At 30.7% G+C, this 20,230-nt stretch overlaps 1 protein-coding gene and 1 pseudogene across 1 annotated transcript; both read right to left on the minus strand.

Annotated features, from left to right (window-relative positions):
- Window positions 1–6,086: 6,086 nt before the first annotated feature.
- LOC21392502 lies at window positions 6,087–8,847 on the minus strand. The gene is made up of 4 exons (XM_024167550.1): window positions 8,729–8,847; window positions 8,309–8,629; window positions 7,526–7,603; window positions 6,087–6,232 (listed from the first exon to the last, which is right to left on the minus strand). Exons 1-3 carry the CDS (start codon window positions 8,817–8,819, stop codon window positions 7,533–7,535), a joined length of 483 nt encoding a protein of 160 aa, XP_024023318.1. The 5' UTR covers window positions 8,820–8,847; the 3' UTR covers window positions 6,087–6,232; window positions 7,526–7,532.
- Window positions 8,848–10,587: 1,740 nt separating this feature from the next.
- On the minus strand, window positions 10,588–12,344 carry LOC21392503 (annotated as a pseudogene).
- Between the last annotated feature and the right edge of the window lie 7,886 nt (window positions 12,345–20,230).

A 20,230-nucleotide genomic window follows, 5' to 3' on the forward strand; every position in this document is an offset into this window, starting at 1 on the left:
ACTGTTCTCGCGAGGTTTCGATCAAAACGGCACCATTTTGATTAAAACCCCAACCTTTTTTTAACAAATCTTTTATTTTTTTTATTTTACTATTGTTCCTAAAACTTATTTATTTGGTTTTTATTTTGGTCCTTTTTGTAATGACCGAGAAAATTCTGGAATTTAAATAATGTAATTATTGTATTTAAGTTAAGGATTTTTCCTGAAAAAAAAATATTAGGTTATATTTTGTGGCTGAAGAATTTACGGAATTAACATTTGTATCCCTAAATTCTGTAGCAGATTTCATGTTAAGTTCATGTTTTGCGATCTAGTAAATTCGATCGATTAAATTCTCAACGTACTTTAAGGCGGAAGAATTTCCAGTACAAATACAATTTGAGAATCTTAATTCTAAGAATCTCTAAGCACAGTATGAATGAGCATCCAGTATATATACATGAGAAAAGTACAGTCAGTATAATTTTGAACAATTTTAGGTAGAAACTTAAGAAAGTGGACAAAAGTACAAGGGGTAGGTAAGTGTGTGTGATTTGATGATGTGTGATGAGAGAAGTGAATATGACTCATGATTAGGTTTTCCTCCTTTTCTCCTCACTTGGCCGGCCATGCTTAGGGATTTATAGCCAAAAATTTTAGTTAGTTGTTGAGTGTGTTAGAGGATTGATGTGATAGTAGTAGTTGAATGGGAAATCATAACATTTTTTCTTCACTCTTTCTCTCACCTTGGCCGGCCATCTTTAAGGGGTTTTAAGTAAAATTTTGTTTAGTTAAGTAGACTAAAAGATGTAATGAATAAATAAACTAAATCACTTAGTTATCTATAAATAGAACCAATGTGATCTAAGCCTAACTTTTTACTTTATCTTACTTCTTTCTCCATATCCAAAACCGGTTCTACAAAGCTTCAACCTTCAAGTTTTCTAAACTTTTCCCTCACCAAAACCCAGCCAGCCCTTACCTCACACACACTCAAAAGTTCCCATATATCTCACCACAAATCCTAGTTTAAGTTGAAGGAGAAGAGGAGGATCTCAAAGGTTTTCAAGAGAGAGTTCTTCAAGAGTAATTTCTTGAACTTTTCTCCATTATTTTCTAACCAACTTTAAGCTTGAATTTATGGACGTAATTTGTGATTCTTGAGGAGATGAGTTGTAATAAGGGTGTGTGAGTTTTATGTTGGTTTTGCGAGTTTTGAGGTTAGTTTGATTAGCAATATGTGGTATGTTTATACTTAGTTTAAGTTGCTTATTTTGGGTTGGAGAAAAAATTTTCCGGTTACTTTGAACACGAAAATGAGGACCCTAGAGCGAGATTTTCGGTGTTTCAAAGCTTAAACTTATAGCCCTCCATGTTTTGAACATTTTTCTGTGAATGTGACAAAACGTAGCTTTGACTCTAAATGTAAGTTTTAAGCTATTTTTCAAAACGCCACAGGCTGCCCAAAATAGTTTAAAAAAAAAAAAAAACATGGCAGCCAATGGTTCAGCCAAACGAGACCTTTAGAAGCTGAATCTCGGGTTTTTCAAAAAATGAAAGTTTTAGATTTCGACGAAAGGAATAACTTTCGTGAAGAACAGATTTTCAAACTCCGAACCTAAAATGTAGTAAAACGCAGATTTCCGAAACTATATAATTTTTAACCAAAACAGTTTCGAAAAAAAAAAACAGCAGCTACTATTTTCAGCCAAACGAAGCCTTTAGATGCTGAATTTCAACTTTCACCAAAACTGACAATTTTAGATCTCGACGAGATGAAGAATTGTCGCGAAGAACAAAATTTTGAAATCCGACTCTAAGATGCAGTAAAACGCAGATTTCAAAAACTGCACGATTTTAACAAAATAAAAATAACACAGTGTTGGTTTTTAACAAAAGTTATCAAAGAACCCGAGATGTGATTTCAGTAAAATACTATGGTATTAAACCTCGTTTTAATGAAAATATTCGTAAGAAAAGTTTTTAAGAAAAATAATCCCTTTTAAAGAACCTAGTGGTTTATCGAGCAAAGCACTCGGACGGGCGCCCACGAGCCCAATACGATAGGTCCTTAGAATTTCAAAGATTTAATGTGGGTCCAACACCCGTATTAATTTAAGAGACTCCGTTGAAGTATAAATTTCAACGACTTAAGAGTTAGAATGCCATGTATAAGTTCTAGGCCGAGTTGGGCCTTAATATCATAACAAGGGTAATTAAGGAAAATAAGATTTTGATGATTTGATAAATTGATCCTTATTAGCCTTCAGTAAAGGAGAGGAATATATGCCTTTAGGAAAGGGTTAGATTTTCCTTCATGAGTTGCTAGAATAAAATAGCAAACGACAGTTAATCTGACACTCTTAATGGGTGTTCATTTTCAGAAGTAAGCAAGTAAGAGACTAGGTTGTTTGGCGAAAAGTGAATTCCAACTCTGTAAATCAGGTAAGTAGGAATCTCGCCTACAGTATGAATAGATTTTAAAGAAAAAGTTACACATGTTATATATGCATGTTTATGCTTTCAGTATTGTATGCGATGTTATGTCATGCTGCATACACTTAAGCAATGCGCACTAATTATATGTGTTTGAGTACATTTCATGTTATAGTATGCTATGTTATGTCATATTTCATACACTTTAATAAGTCAAGAAGAATTTATAAGAATAATCTCAGTTGAGTGCCTTACCAGCCTCTGAGAGGGAGGTAACTCAGGCTCCCAAGGGAGAAGAAAGGAAAAAAAATAATAATGTCCTCTGAGAGGGAGGCATTCAGTTCAGTTATAATCACAGTGTCATGGGGGACCTTGCAAACCCTCACGTCCCGATGATTGCGCGCAAGTGGTACGAGCACTCCGGCCCATAAGTAAGTAAGAAAAGATAAGATAAGATAATAAGACTATGATAAGACATCATAATTAAGCATAATCAGCTCATGCATATTTATTCATGTGAACTTACAGTTATTTTTACGAGAGATAGTTCCTACTTGCTGACCGAAAGCTCATTATAGAATGTTTATACTGTAGGTAAGCAACCGGCATATAATGCCTAATGGACTGACAGCGAGTGGACGAACGATGTGGAGATCGGGAAATGGATACCGCTCGCAAATATTTCCACAATTAGTTTTATGTTACAAATAGTTTTGCTAACTATTATTCTGAAACTATATGTTAAATGGTTTTGTGGATATAGCTATTAGTAAGCAGGATTTAAAGAGCAGGTATATACATATAGATATATCTACATGTTTTGATAATCATATATATATATATATTAAGGTTTGAATGTTTCGACCAAGAAAGCAATTCATAGTGTATGTTACTATAAGACTTTAAAAAAAAAATGTTCCGTAAATTCTAAGAAAATTTCAGTAAGTACAAGTTAAAATTTAGCTACAGTGACGGCCACTGAGAAGGGTCGTCACACTTTTTGACCTTTTTATTCCTTTTACCCTAAAATTTTTTCTTTTCCATTTTAGTTCCTTTTGTTTTAAAACTTATTTATTTTTTCATTTTGATCCTTTTTCTCTTTTACTACTTGCCCAAAAGCTTTATTTTGTTTTTCATTTTGGTTCCTTTTTAGGATTCTATATTAAGATTTTATATGCTTTTAAATGTGTCTCATTTTCAAACTTTAGTTTGGAAAACTTTATTGTGACATGCATTTCCCTTGCTCTATGCCTTATTTATTAGTGTGTTACTTGGTTGGGCGTAAACAAGGCTTGAGTTTGAATGCCATGCAGATGGGTTCACAAAATTTATCATACCAAAGGTAAGTGTTCATAATTTCGTTTATTGAATTACTCGAACTTAAGGAATACCATTTTTCATGTACTAAAATTTGTTATTCATTATCAAAAAATTCCGACACAAGAAGGGAACAAAGAATGCGGGTTCTTCGTCTTACGGTATATGCGAGATATAATGAGAGTCGGTATTAATGATCTAAAAAATATAGAGGCATATATTAATGAGCATTTGGTGGAAGTTATAAATGAATAGGCACATTTTGTAAAGGGACATATATTGTAAAGGTACATATAGCATATTGTAAAGTGACATATAATTTAATTTATGTATACATTTTGATTTGAATATATGTAAAATTAATTTGTTTATGTTTTGTGACTTGTGACGTGTGCTAATTATGTGGCTAAAATGCTGATAAATCACGGGATTAATAGGCCAACCCACGGGAAAAGTAATAAAACAGCACCCATTTTTTTGGTGCATAAAGCAGATATAATAACGGTTTTTAACTAAAACTATAGCTATATATTTTCTTAACGACGTTTTATGAAGAAACTATCGTTAAATGTGCTCCTTAACCGTTAAAATTGTCATTTTGGGAATATCTTAGATGACGGTTTTGTTTATAAACCGTCGTTTAATATTTATTTAATGACGGATAAAAACCGTATGTGTTTGTTTAGCTATACCATCAAGAAGGGAGATAGCTATTACTTAGTCTCAACCCACTCATCGCAGTTATAACTAGCTCGGCGGGTGCTATTCTTATTCTTTGTATGGCAAGTTTTCTTGTTTACACTCTTGGTTTGTGTGAGAAGAAGAAAACTCACAATCCTAATGAGTACTCTTTGGAGACCACTGATCTAATTCAATTGAAGAAATTTGGAAGAAGTGAAATATTTCGAACTTGATCAGAAAAAAGTCTTGGGCTATATAATTAGCCGTGTTATAAGAGTGAAACAGCGACTTTGAGAAGATTTTTCTCCCACAGTATATGATATATCTACAGGCTATAGCTAGCTAGGATCCTATGAGATTGTTGGCCTTTTAGATTGCATCTTGATCGATTGCTTTGATGCAGCGCCGGCTCAATAGAAATTGAGATCATAGGCCGTAGGGTTTTTTTTTTCTTTTTTTTTCTTTTTTTTTTTTTGCCCCTAATAGAAAATTCAATAAACAGGGCCCCGTTCATTTCACTGATTCGAGTTTAGAATTCAAGTTTTGCTACAGTAAAAAGCTCTCACAAACAATCACATCTAACTTTTTTGCTATAGTAAAAAGCTCTCACATAAAATCACATCTCAACTCGAATTAAAAACTCGAATTAGCGAACTAAACGGGCCACATAAGTATTTTAATAAATGTTGTTTATCCATTCAGGGCATATTTATTTGACCGTATTACAGCATTGTATAATATAATGTTTGGTATGACTATCGTATTGTATAAACTAATACAGATTGTCAATTAATACGGTCTATGTCGTATTATTCAATATGGCTCATTTTTGACGTATTGTATTGTATTACTTCATAATGGATCAATGATTCATGTCGGAATTGGATACGACTAGAGGTTGGGGTCGGGCTGATATAGGATCATACCGGGACCTATAATTGTTGAAAATTTTAGGGGACACAATGCAAATTTTATATTCATAAAAAATTACATTTTGACCCTAAAACTATTATAAAATTACAAGTTGCCCCAAAATTTTTATAAAATTTTATTTTGATCCCAAAACTTTTGAAAAAATTATGTTTTGGCCCCTAAAATTTTTTTAAAAAAATTGCATTTTGACCCCTAAATTATTAAAATTTTATATTTTAACCCGTTATACAATACGTTACGACACCAAACACTGTATTTTTACCAAACATGGCCTCAATGTCGTTTCTAGAAAGATATCATCGTATTTTTAACAGAACGAGGATGAAGGCAAAATCTAATCTCAACTTCCGGTACCTCCAAAACTCGTATTGGCAGCATAAATTCTGAGGCCCATTTTTATTATAGTTTTGAATCATCATTCAATATTTTTACTATAGTATTTTTTTCTTAAAAAATTAATTTCACTATTTCAGTAAAAATTTTGTACTCAAACTTATAAAAATTAAAGAACATCCTTGAATCATGTAGAGATGAAAATGAGGCAGGGGGAGGCGACAATAATTTCAACTAGTGACAGAGCCAGAAATTTATTTCAGTGGGGACTAATTAGATTAATTTTATATTAAGAGCTGTAAGATTTATTTTTAATGGGGTTAATTTATATCAATATTGTTTGATACACAATTATACATATATGATTTTAATATATATATATATATATATATAATTTTGAGTGGGGGCTTAAAATGCACTACCTCCGTGCATGATTTCTGCCCCGTCCCCATATCTGCCGCAAAACTATCCCCATACACACCACAAGCCCACTTCAAGAGAGATGGATCAGTCGGAGTCAATTTCCCATCGGAGCCTTTTCCATCTAATGTAACTAATATGCATTTCAAAATTATAACAATTTAAAAAGAAATAAAGCCAAAATTCTATTAACACTAAAGTCAAAAGTTTCACAAGTAAAACATATTCTAAACGAATGAAAATCAAATTTTAGTAATAAAGCCATAAAGTGCTAATTACGTTTAAGTAGTTCATATTGTATAAAAACTTATTTACGCATTTAGAAAAGAGATAACACCCAAAACACTCCTTGTGGTTTTACTTTTGCTCCCACTTATTATACAAATATCTAAAGCACCCTCCATGTTTATAATATATTGAAAAGACGCCCTAAAACAGTTAATTTTTTTGAATACCAAGATTATTCTTCCCAACCTTTATTAAAGACAATTTAAGACATTATTAAACGAAATCTTAAATAAAATCAATTTTAAAGAACGAAAAACTTTCAAAATAAATTGAAGCACTTGTTTGATAGGAATTTATATTTGAACATATTTAAACTTTTCTTATTTAACTTTTTAACTAAATCATATAAAAATAACATTTAATATAAATTGAAAAGGGTGATCTTGGTATTTTTAAAAACTTAATTGCTTTAGAAGTAATTTGAGTATACTTTTATTAACACAGTGGGTGTGTTTTGAAAATTTGTATAATAAGAGAAGCAAAAGAAGTATTTAGATAAAATACAAATGGTGTTTTGAGTATTTTTCTTATAAAAAATAATATTATATCGAGGCGCAGACCGGGCAAGAGTTCTTTTTTCTTCCTCTCGCCGACACAACTCAGGGACAAGATATTGTCCCCATCCGAGCATCTTTTGAGGCGGGTCTCTGCAGGACTGATCTCTATGTAAAATATTGTAATCTCTACATTCAGACTTCGTTCGTTTCGCTCGTTTAAATTAAGAAGTAAATTTATGTTAGAGAAGACATCATAACAAAAAATGTTAAATTTGAATTTTTGTCAAAAAAATACTATATCAAAATTTGAGTTGCAATTTGAATTAACGAAACGAAAGGAGCTAATGTTCCATCAAAATCAAGTACATGAATGATCAAGTAAGCGAAAATTTCCCAATTCAATGTCTACTCTCTTTATTCTTAGCCAAAAAAAAAAAAAGGACCTACTCTCTTTAATCAAAAACCTCATGAAAAAAATATATATAATTTACTATTGAGAGTGCGTGAATCTGTACTTTTATCTCTTACTTTTATAAATACTCTTTTATTAGTTTAATTATTTAACTTAAAAAGTTATAAATTAAAAATAAATAATAAAAATTATGACTCATGCATTTTTAAAAAGTATTTATCAAGATTACCCGAAACTCATTTGACGTTTCTGAACCGAAAGAAGACAAAGGGAAGCCCATAACTGAAACCTACCAAGATCGCCATTCCTGTTAAAACAACAAAACTATCATCTCTTAATCAAATAACAAAACAATTGAAAACTAAAAGCTTGTTCTTTTGAAGTTTAACTTGAATATTATTCTTGAGTTGAATTTGAGTTATAACTTGAGTATAATTCTTGAATTGAATTTGAGTTATAATTTGAGTTGAATTTGTAACTTAAGTTTGTGTTTAATTGTGTACATTTGAGTTATAGTTTGAAATAAGAATCTTTTGAGTTTGTGTTTGAGTGAGTCAAAACTTGAATTTATATTTATATAGTGTTTTAATAAAAACTCAATGCTGATGAAAAATTTTAATAATGTATATAGGTCGGGTTTTATTCGTCTTTTTGTTGTCAACGCATAGAAAAAAATCCATCTCAATCAGAATTAAAACGAAAAAATTATAGTATTTTTAAGAATAAAAAAAATACTGTTCATTAATTTAAGTTCGAGTTTCTGAACTCGAGTTGAAGGAGAAATTTGAACTTGAGTTTTAGTCATAAACTCAAGTTTAAACTTGAGTTTAAACTCGAGTTTAAACTTAAAAGAACATGAACTCAAATAAATTTGTAACTTCAGTTACCTTTTTTTGAATTTTTCACTCAAAAAAACAAGTCCTAAATTACTCAAAAGATTCTGAACCTTTAACAAAAAATGAACATAAAAGAACACAAGGAAAAAAAAAAATTACTAGTCCTAAGATCTCACCATAATCAATGTATCTTGGAAACTTAATTCTGTGCTTGATAACGGAAACTTGTGGAGAATTTGATCTCAATAACTGTAAAGCCATTGAGATTATTACCAACCCACTTCCAATTTTCTCCCTTGTAACTCTTTCACTCAAATTCAATGACCAGAAACCAGATATTCCACTCCTAAAATCTTCCACAACAACCTTGATGAACAGAAAATTTCCAAGGAACAACGTAGCTTCGGCGAGATTCTTGATTGGTTTGGAGGAGATGATACAGTTCAGAAGATTAACAATACAAGCGCCAGAATATAGAGGAAGCCAAAAGTACCAATCTATTTATTACACACATAAAAAGAAAAAAAGAGAAAAAAAAAAAGGTAAAATAGTTGTATTGGCAATTATAAGGAAGGAAAAAGGGGGTGAGAAATTACCAGGGTCATTTAGCTGCACAGAGGCAGAGTAAAGGAAGAGGGCAGCCATGGCCAGAGAACAGAAGCTGTGTAGCTTTGTGGATGATGCCATTGTCTTTCTCTCTCTCTCTTGAACGTTTTGGAAGATGTAAGAAACTAAAGTCGTTTTGGTGATAGGTCAACGGCTTCTAGAAGCTGACATTCACTCTTTTTAAATCTTGTTTAATATCTTAGGCATGTTCTTTTGACGTTTTTGAGTGTAATTTGAGTGTAGATTTTAAGTTGAGTTTAAGGTCCCGTTCACTTCGCTGATTCGAGTTTAGAATTTGAGTTTTTCTACAGTAAAAAGCTCTCACAAACAATCACATCTAATTTTTTTGCTACAGTAAAAAGCTCTCACATAAAATCACATCTCAACTCAAATTCTAAACTCGAATCAGCGAAGTGAACGAGGCCTAAATTATAACTTGAGTTGAAGTTGTAATTTGAATTTGTGTTTGGTTGTGCACATTTGAGTTATGGTTTGAGATAAAAATATTTTTGAGTTTGTATTTGAATTAGTCAAAACTTGAATTTGTATTTAGATAGTATTTTAATAAAAACTCAATGTTGATGGAAAATTTTAATAGGGTATATGGGTGGGGTTTTATTCGTCTTTTTGTTGTCAACGCATAGAAAAAAAATCATCTCAATTAGAAATAAAACAAAAAAATTAGAGCATTTTTAAGAATAAAAAAATATTGTTCATTAATTTGAGTTCAAGTTTCTGAACTCGAGTTGAAATGGAAACTTGAACTCGAGTTTTATGTGACGTTTGGTAAGGGGATTTGTACCCTGATTCGAATCACAGTTCATGGTTCGTTACAGTATTTTCTCTCACAAAAAATACACGCAAATCAAAAATGGTTCTAATCTCATGATTCTAATTTATGAACCAAACGTGTCTCAAACTCGAGTTCAAATTTAGAAAAGCATGAACTCAAATAAAATTGTAACTTGAGTTACATTTTTTTTGAGTTTTTCACTCAAGAATGCTATGCCCGAACAGCCCCTTACTTTTTAACCGGCATTTTGTATCAAAATTTAAAATATGTTTATTGTGATTTTAATTAAATTTAACAGTTAAAAAATAAGAGTATTAATTCTCCAAACAACAAGCAAAATAGAAAAAGTACTAGAACTAAAAGTTGGGTAAAAACCGCACGGTTTAATTAATTTTCTATTCCATTGAATTTACTAACAGAATTCTTAAAAATGCAACTAAAAAAATCAGCTACATCAAGTTATAGTATCACCAATTTCAGTTAAGATATTAATTATTTTAGTTTAACTGACGATTACAAACAAAACTAAAATTAATCAAAGTCAATTACATAAAAATTTGGCTGTCCCCTGCATAATCTTCTGATGATCAAGATTCAAGAGTGCTATATTGCATATCCTCATAGTTACTAATTTAGATTCTAAGGAATCAGAAACTAAGTTAGATTCTGTATAAAGCATTTTGTCCCTTTCCAGATAGACAAATTTCCCTCAAATGCTCGCATAATAAAAAATACTATTGCCATAGATTATGAACAAACAAAGAAGCCAGAAAGCACAAAACAAGCATATTACAACTGAAATAACTTAGCATAGTCAATGACAAAACTGAGTTGAAAAGAAAAAAAAAAAAACCTTTGTTTTTTAATAGGTATCACAAACAAACACTATCCCTTCTTTATTTGCTGTATCAAACGTGGAAGAAAAGTAAGAAAAACAAACAAGACAAAATAACCCCATACTGGTTAATTAAGAAAAGAATAACCAAATTAGTAACCAATTTTTTTGTGTGAATTTTACAAGGACTTTATCAATTGAATTACTCTCTTCTCACCAAATCAGCGAGCACTGACTGGAGTGATAACTTGAACAATGCTATATGGATCTCCACCAGAATTTGTAGATCTAAGTTTAAGTGCCTTAGCAGATGACTGAGTTAAAACCGAGAGGCTGAAGACGATTTCGGCCATTTTCGGCCTCGCCGAGGACTTCCCCTGAGTACAAGCCTTTGCCAAAGCTACCAATCCCAGAGCCCCATCAATGGGATAAAAGCTTTGCAAGTTTGGATCCATCCATTTCTTAAGCCTCTCCTCTCTCTTCTCTTCTTCCTCCAAGATCTTACCTAATTCTTTCCACAACATAACAACCTCACCATTTTTTTTGTTTGCAACGCGTTCTTCCCTGAGAGCAGCTCCATTAGGACGACCCCGAATGCAAAAACATCGACCTTGAGCATCGAGGGTTGCCTGCAGGCCTAGCCATGGCGAAATTCCCGATCTTCGCCCTGAATCTCGAGTCAACAAGTATTGTTTTTGGCCCTAATGTTCCAATGAGCAATGCTTGGTTGAGTGTGTTCATGAAGGTATTGCAGGCCATGGGCGACGTCTAGCGCTATGTGAATTCTCTGACTCCAACTGAGGAATCCCATCGAGCTCGAAGAAGATGCTGATACGACAGAGGGCTTAAAGTGCAACCACTTCTCTAATGATCCATTCTCAACATACTCATAGACCAAGAAGAGATTCCCATCTGTGTCGTATGAAACCCCCATAAGATTCACCAAATTTACATGGTTAGTTTTCTGAAGAAGATTAAGCTCTTCTGTAACATCTTCCTTGGTTTTCTTAACAGCAAAGACCTCTCCATCAAATTTTCCTTTGTAAACTGACCCGCCAATCTTGTTCTCCTCGTCGAAGTTCATCGTTGCTTCCATGATCATTTTGCTGTCGTACATGATTGGCTTGCCTAGATACTCTCGAGACCCCAGAAAGACGTTTATCCGGAATTACTATCCTATGCTCAAAATTGCGATTTTCATCAAGAATTTTCCTCCTTTTCTTTAACAACTTGTGGGAATAAACCACCAAAGTTGCCAAGATCACAATCATCAAAGCACCTCCAAGGCTCTCAACTCCTATGAGGATCCATTGTTGTTTGGATCTTGAGCTTTTATGTGGAGATTTTTCTCTAGGAAGCACGGGTAATTTCGACACGGGAATTAAAACAGGAAGATCAACTGCACTCCTAAAACTCTGATACTGATTCTCGCGGACGATATCATCCATAGAGGCATTGAATTTGGAACTCACATTGGAGACCTCATTATTGGGTTGCCAAACGTAAGTTATAAGATGCTGAATTCCATTTTTCAAGTATGTGTTAGAAGGGCACTTACAGAATAAAGGAACAACTATATCGTTGATGCCGGACAGCAAGAAATTTGGGTCTATTCCGGGGTTTAAGTCTTCCAACACGCTGGGATTTGTGAGATTCACGAAAGTGACGGTTGAAAGACTGTGGTAAGTGTCACCCTTCTGGATTTGATATGAGATATTGACGAAGTAGCGGTTTCCTGTGCATGTACAGGTCACAGGGATGAGAAAAAGCTGTTGAGGAACCAACTGGTTCTCCTTTGAGTGATGTTACTGGCTTTGGCAACCGATGCTCTGCTGACTCCGAAAAGATCAGATATGTTTCCAAGGTCTCTCAAATTCGGAGGCTGCGCAAAGTACGCCACGTATGTTTCACACGAGGGAGAGGAATCTGCTGAGCATGAGAAGTTTGTGGCCATGGCGCTTGATGAAGTTTGTGCCATGTTGAGCGTGGCAAACAATGAAAATAGGAGAAAGATAACTCGAAACGAGGAGTATGACACCGCCATGGTTGAGAGCTTGTAATGGTAGATTAGGCTATGAAATGAAGGTGGTTTTTTTCTTCTAAAAGAAAGACATGAGAGTTAACTATTGGTACTCTTAAGTTGAACCTGAATTTTTTTTAATACATGTTGTTTTCAATTGAAATGGATAAGAGCATGGAAAGAAGGATTAGTAATTATAAAAATTAAAAAAATTAAAAAAAAAAGATTCTTCCACTGCAGAATCTATATTCTACATATTAGAGCAAGAAAAATTGGAAAAGGACACGTTTAAAAAATACACTCCAAACTTCACTATAACTTCCCTTTTCTCTCTGATCAAAATCTACCTCTTTTCCTTGTTCTTACTTTGTTTTTCATTCTCCATTTTTTACAGAGAATCTGCCTGTCAACACTATAAAATAGTGTTAAATGACTTCTAATGGAAACTTAATGAAGAGAAGGATCTTATTGTGACGAAAAGTCAGATACTTTGAAAAGGACAAGGGAATTGTTTAGTACAAGAAAAACCCAAGTTAGGAAATGGTAACAAGTTGTCCATTCAACCATTTTTTAAGCACTATTTTTGGGTCGGTTGTCTATGAATGGACTTTATTTTTTATGGCTCCAAAACATTCCTAAAGGGCAAGAAGAAGATGATTGTTCTGTAAAGAAAGGTCAATGGTTCTTTCTATAGGGTTGAAACTTGAAACAGCCTGTTAAAATTGTTCCTGCACTTAAATTGTAAGAAAACTTCTAGTTATGCTTATTGGAGCATCAATTGGGGTTTAGTGGAGCTCATACCCCTACTCAACTTATTTTTTTCTAAAAAAAACATTTAAATAAATATAAGTATGTAATTTTATATCAATATGCGCATAATCCCTACTAAACATTAAAAATTTAGTCTTATAACTTTATTATTATTTTACTTATTAGTAGTCTCTGTTGATAAGAGTTTCTGGCTCTGTTGCTGTAACTAGCAATATTAGTAGTAATAAAACAAGTCATTTGAATTAATTTTACCAAAACATTCGCGTTTGAAATTTAAATAGGCTATAACATTTTACAGTCTATAAATTGAAATTCTGCTTCGGTATGTATTTTAACAAGTCATTTGAATTAATCAGGAATGTCGATCCTCAGAAATACAAGAAGAAACAGTGATGTAACGATCCACTTATCATATACATATATATATATTTCAAGAATTTCCCACCTAAAGTGATGGCTTAGAAAGCCTTTTTTTTTTGTACGCTTAATTTGTTGACCAAAACAACAGTGCTTCTATGAATTATGCTTGTTACGAGAATCCTGGCTGTAACAGCATTTTTATATGAAACACGGACCCATAATACCTAAGTTCTTGGCATCATGAATAGACAACTTGATTGGAGGTTAGGAAATTTAAATTGTCCATGAGTTTTTTCAGAAAACGAAAAGATTTTTTTTTTTTATAAAGAAATTATACTCTTTATTTAGTTGGGGCTTTATAGTTCTTTTTATGTTAATGGCTTAAGTTGTAATCCAAATCGCGGTAATCCTTTGAGATATTTTAATGTACTTGATTATTGGATGTAGCATGTCCCAAAGTAAATTTGATATATGGGTACCCAACCATGTTAGATTTTCTCGTTTATTAATTTGTCATTGTTTGTAAGATATATTGTCTTTTATGGAGAAATTTGTTAAAGTGACCATCTGGTTCTTCTTCGCAAATGGCGGTTATTCCGGGTTGCTCTGTAGTGGAAAGTACTTTCCTATTAGGTCCTTTATGCAGACCTTTTCCGAGATGTTGTCATTTTTGTGTTATTAGTTGTAATAGTTTCATAAGTGGCAATCCCTCATTCTTCATTTCACAAACCTTTCTTAAACCAACCATCAATCAGATTTTAGAATTTAATTATTACTTGTTACACCACTCTTAAAATTTTAAAAAAGTCTTTGCATTTAGATCCCGTTTATTTTTCTGATTCAAATTTTATTACAGTAAAAAATTCTTAAAATCAGTCACATTTAACTTTTTTACTACAGTAATAAATTTTCACATAAAATCATATCTTAATGCGAATTAAAAACTCAAATCAACGAACTGAATGGAATTGTATTTCTTTTTCTGTTTCTTTTTCTACCCACCCACCAATCAAATTTACCATTTTTCCCCTAACTGTTTATGTTTATCCTTTTCTTTAGGGTAAGAATTTAGCTTCAGTAGACTAGGCTACCCATCTTTTTTTTTTTTTTTTTTTTTTTGTAATGATGTTGTATATAAAAAGGGAGTTATGCTTCCGAATCGTAGAAACTTTACATACGGCCATTATATATATCAGTATATGAGAATAAATTATTTGAAAATAGATATTAGAAAGAAAAAATATATACGAGAATAACATATTGAAAAAAGAAAGAAAATGATTATATAGTAGGAGAAGGAAACATAAAAAGGGGAAAGAAGAGGGAAAGGGGAAAAAGAAAAGAAATGAAAAGGAAAAAATAAATTCATGTAAAAAAAAAAAAAAAAAAACACTCAATGAAACGTTAACTTATTCTTCCTTAGTAGATAGGCAAAGGAAACTCTAAAGTAATTTCATGAAAGATTATAAATAAAATAATAATAAAAAAAGAACAAATATTAAAAAAGAAAAAAAAAACTACGAGCTTGCGTCTTTAATAGAAGAAACATCCTCAAAAACTCTAGGGGCAGCCTAGCAAAAGAGGATAATATTGACAATCGTACAAAAAATCAAGAAAATAAATGACAATCACTTAATGGGGTCCCCATCGCCTATCTCACTCCCTATGCCGTCCTTCACCCCGCCACACTCCACGCCATATCCGCACACTCCTACAGATTTGTTCCCCCTGTGCAGCCCTTGAGTGTAGATTTGCGACGCTTTGAATTAGTTTTTTTAGATCTAAGTTGTTTCTAAATCCGGATTAGCCAAACAAAAAATTTGTTTCTAAATCCGAGACGATCCAGTTCAAGGTCTAAAGATACAAATAAAGAAAATTATTGAATTTATTTTTAATGCATGATTTAAATTTAAATTTTTTACTCTTAATTTATATCTTTTTAACTAATATAATTACTTAACAAAAAATAACATTAATTAAAAATAAAAAATTTAAATTTAAATTAACACACTTTAATAGATATTTGTCTCAATATAAACCACTCGGCCCGCTTGACTTTTGTGAGCTTAGAAAGCTATATGGCCCAACCTGCATAAAGATATGGGCAAAAAAGAACTCTCATATATTTTAAGTTTAGATTGACATATCTTGAGAACATAAATGATTACGTAGAATATTTCACAATATATTTAAAATATTAAATGTACTTTTAAAATATCAGTAGGTCTCTGATCACGATATCAGCATGACTGAGTCCGACTACAAAGTCGGTATCCAACCAAAATACCTGACAGTATCCAACGGCCAACCACCACTATTGGTTGCGGTAGTTGTTGAAATACCTAAAAATTCAAACAAAAAAAAAAAACACCATTACCGGTGACACCAAAATAAATAAAAAACCCTGAAAAATCACATAATAAATCCAACAATCCACGAACTGAAAAAATTTCAACAGATTGCACAATTCAAAAGAAAAAAAAAAGAGCAAAAACCACAATTATACAAACATAATCTCTTCCTCTCTCTTCTTTGCACCAAACTCATCTACAGATTTGCAATATCCCCTCCAAAAAGACGTGGATCAGCATCGTTTGCATCAAACAATGTCGCCTCTAGACACCACCCTGACGCTGCTGCACCAACGCCATAGCGAAGGCCTCTTAGGAGTGAAGAAAAATCTACAGATCGCATACGGTGTTCTTCTCCACGGCAACGGCAACGATACGACGCCCCGACGGCAACAGAGAGATAGAGAGAGAGAGAGAGAGAGAGAGAGGGTCCGGTATTGTCTTTGAAATGATGGCATGTTTACTTACCTGATTGAAGAATGAGAGCAGGAGATAAAGAGTCAATCTCATGTTTACTTGTTATTTTTTATTTTGAAATGAGAGTGAAATTGATGACTCCCACTTAAATTTAAAATTTAGAAATGAGATTAACATTCTCATGTGCCCTCTTAGGATTGAAATTCTCATTCATAATATTAATATCAATTTACTATTATACCTATATTTTACTTATAAATACACAATTAAAAATAAAATTTTTAAAAAATAAATGCAACATATATTTATTATTTTATTTGCCTAATATTATAATATTAGCATAATTATTGTTAAATTTAATATAATAAATATGTACTTAATTTTTTAATGAATTAATAATTTATTTTATTTTTTAACACTATTTTTTATTTTTATTTAAATTTTTTTAAAATTTATTTTTATATTTTAAAAAATTGTACAATTTATATTTATTATTTTAGTACCCAATTATTACACTAAATATTTTAATTATGATTAATTTTAATATAATAAGTACACAATATATTTTTTTAATTAAAAATATCAAATTGATTTAAATGGTGTATTAATACTTTTACACTTTTTTATTCCTATTCTGGGTGTAAATAAACGTATGAATGAGATTTAGAATAACTCCGATTCTGAATCCTATCACTAAGTAAACAGCTTATTCTGACTCTGATTCCTCACTCCGAATCCTGCCCACTCCGATTCATGCTCATTCCGATTACGCGTAGTGAGAGAACGGCTAGTACTCGAAGGATGGAGGGAGAAGGGAAGAAAGAGAAAAAAATAAAAAATAAAACCTACTTGAGGGATATTTTGGTCCACACAGTAATTTTTTAAAAATCCACTGTGGCAGAAAATGTGGGAGTGTTTCATTGCCCGGAGGAAGTCGATCCACGGCGAAATTCCGTGGTGTGGTTCGTAATTATCCCTAACGATATGTGTCGGATTGTAGATGGGTAATTAAGGACAACGCGTGAAATGCAGTCAGACTTGTTTCTTTATTGTGGAAATATATATATATATATATATTTTAAAAAATAAGATAAATATCTCTTAAAGCGGACAATTTTATATTTTTATTATTTATTTTTTATTAATATATTTCTTAATCAAATAATTATATTAGTAAAAAAAATGCATTAATTAATAATAAAATGTAAAAATTTGAATCGATAAAATGAACAAATCTTAAGTGACGTTTAATTAATAGATTTAAAATTATAATTTATAATTTTAATTTTTAAAATTTAATATTTTATAAAAAAATACTATAACGAATTAAAAATCATAATTTAAACCAAACTAGACGCCCAAATGAAACAAAACATTAGTCTTTTTACTTTAAATTTTGTTCCGCCACATAACAGGAAAATTTTTATAATTTTTGTGCTCCTAGTAGAAGTCGATCCACACACATTTTTTGTTGCAAAAACAGTGACGATTTTAAAATTTAGTTCAATAACGATTTTAACATTTGCATAAATCTCGCTTATATTTTTTTAATAAAGAAATTAAATTGCAGAAGGACCCATAAAAAAAAATTGTAAAAGGAAATGGTGACTTGACATGCAATTAAAACGATGAGGGAAAACAATTACTTACATAGAAGAGAAACTACTTTAGTCGTTAATGTAAGAAAACAGGAAGTACTTCAGTAATCATGACTTATCGAAAACAGGAAGTACTTCAGTAATAATTACTTACATAGAAGAAAAACTACTTTAGTGTAAAATTAATAGATTTAAATTTATTATAAATAAGTTTAAATTATAATTAAATAAAGATAATTAACACGATTAATAAATAAATTAAATTATAATTGACATTTTAATACGAAGTGATATAAATTAACACGATTAATTATATATATCATCTGTAATATAATAATATGTGATACAACATGAAAGTTTATATGACATATTAAATACAAATAATGCAAATTTTAATATTTATAGGTAAAATTTATTTATTTTTCTTAAAAAAAGATAAATTGACCAATAAATATGTTAAATATGTCTTGACCGTATTAAATAAGGTATTATTATATTAATTATTTATTTAATATATTAATTTAAATAGATTATATGAGTTGACACGATTAACACGATTAATAAATTAATCGTGTTTAAGTTGACATTTTTGACACGTTTAATAAACATGTCGTGTTTGAATTGATATTTTTTAACACGATTAACAAGAATACGATCCACTAACAAGTATTGCCACCCTTACTTATCAGTTACGCCATTAAGATCAAGTACGCGCCAAACCAACAAACTCCCATATAGAAAACCATTAGCATAAATAGAAAACAAAAATTCTCAAAAAAAAAAAAGAAAAATCATAATTAAAATATTTGATTTGATCTATATGTGATCAAACGACCTAGAGTTTTCGATTATAACTTTTGAATTTCAAATTTTTTATAAGAAAAAAATTTATAGCATAATAAAAAGAGAAAAGTATATGTTCTACATCTTTAAATATCTGACTCATTAAAATTATTTTTTTAAAAAATTCTGCTCCTTAACTAGTGATAGTTTAAAAGGTATAAATATATAAACTAATGTTAAGAGATAAAAATAAAAAATGGCTCAATTTTAAGTGGTTTTTTAAAAATTGCTCAAACAAAAATCATAAATTATTATATATACTATAAGAGTCACTCTTTTTACTGTTCTTTGAACAGTTTCAATTCTTTTTTATCCCTCAACTTTTGAAAAATTCTTTGTGTGTCCATTCACTTTTACTTTTACTATTTTGCCTTAAGCTTCTTATTCATTTATTTATTTTTTGTTTGAATTTTTTGGTCATTTATGTGGTATATACTAAATGCCTTAGAAAACTTCTTAAAGAAGCTTTGTTAACCTTTTTCTTTCCTTTTTGCCCCTCTTCTTTTTTGTTTATTACTCATTTAGTGTTAATTGAAGTGAGAAGTGTATTTTGAATAATGCATTTTTAACCAAAACGATGTAGTTTTGGTTGAAAGTGTACAACTTTCTCACTTTTTTTATTCTTTTATTTTAGGTTGTTTTTATTTTTCATCCTAAAATTTATTCATTTTTTTATTTTAGTCCTTTTAACTTTTTATTTTTTTTCTTTTTGTCCCAAAATTTTATTTTCATTTTCATTTTAGTTCTTTTTGCCTTAAAATTTATTCATTTTTTCCTTTTGGTTTTTTATTGACAATATTTCTTCACTTCTTGCCCTAAAACATTTTTTTACCCTAAAGTTTATTTATTTTCCCTTTTTTTGTTCATTTTGCCCCTAAAACTTATTTATTTATTCATTTTAGTCCTTTTTAACCTCTTTTTTATTTTTTACTTGAAATTTTAATGTTTTTTCGTTTTTTCTCCTTTTGTCTTAAAATTTATTTATTTGTCCATTTTGTCATGTTTTGACTTTTTTTTTTAATTTTTTCCCAAAATTTTATTATTTTATTATTTTGGTTCCTTTTACTCCAAAATTTAGTCATTTATTCATTTTTGTCTTTTTTGACCCTTTTTTTTTATTTTTTTCCTACAACTTTATTTTTTTCGCTTTAGTTCATTTTGTCTTAAAATAATACTTATTTATTTATTTTAGTCTTTTTTTGACTTTATCTTGACTTCTTGTCATAAAATTTATTTTTTTTTCTTATTTTGGTTCTTCTTGAGATTTTACATTCAATTTTATATATTTTTTTAATAATAATATGATAATTAGTTAATTACAACTTAACACAAATTATTTTCTACATGCAAAAACACGTGGAGTTTAATTAGTTTCTACTATAGCAGAACTCATGTACAAAATATACGCTAAAATTTTATTTTCTAATAGACGTTTAGTTCATAGATTCAGAATCATAATTCAGAATTATTTTTAATTTATGTGTATTTTTTATAAAAGAAATAC

The sequence above is a fragment of the Morus notabilis genome, unplaced genomic scaffold, assembly GCF_000414095.1.
Source record: "Morus notabilis unplaced genomic scaffold, ASM41409v2 Scaffold452, whole genome shotgun sequence".
Lineage (NCBI taxonomy): Eukaryota > Viridiplantae > Streptophyta > Magnoliopsida > Rosales > Moraceae > Morus > Morus notabilis.

What these genes read in the sequence shown, in the direction of transcription:
- LOC21392502 (XM_024167550.1), bottom strand. Translation starts at nt 8,819, where the DNA reads ATGGCATCATCCACAAAGCTACACAGCTTCTGTTCTCTGGCCATGGCT. An exon ending in TGTGCAGCTAAATGACCCTG is followed by an intron (nt 8,630 to 8,728) that starts GTAATTTCTCAC and finishes TGTAATAAATAG; the next exon opens with ATTGGTACTTTTGGCTTCCT. An exon ending in TCCAAGATACATTGATTATG is followed by an intron (nt 7,604 to 8,308) that starts GTGAGATCTTAG and finishes TTGTTTTAACAG; the next exon opens with GAATGGCGATCTTGGTAGGT.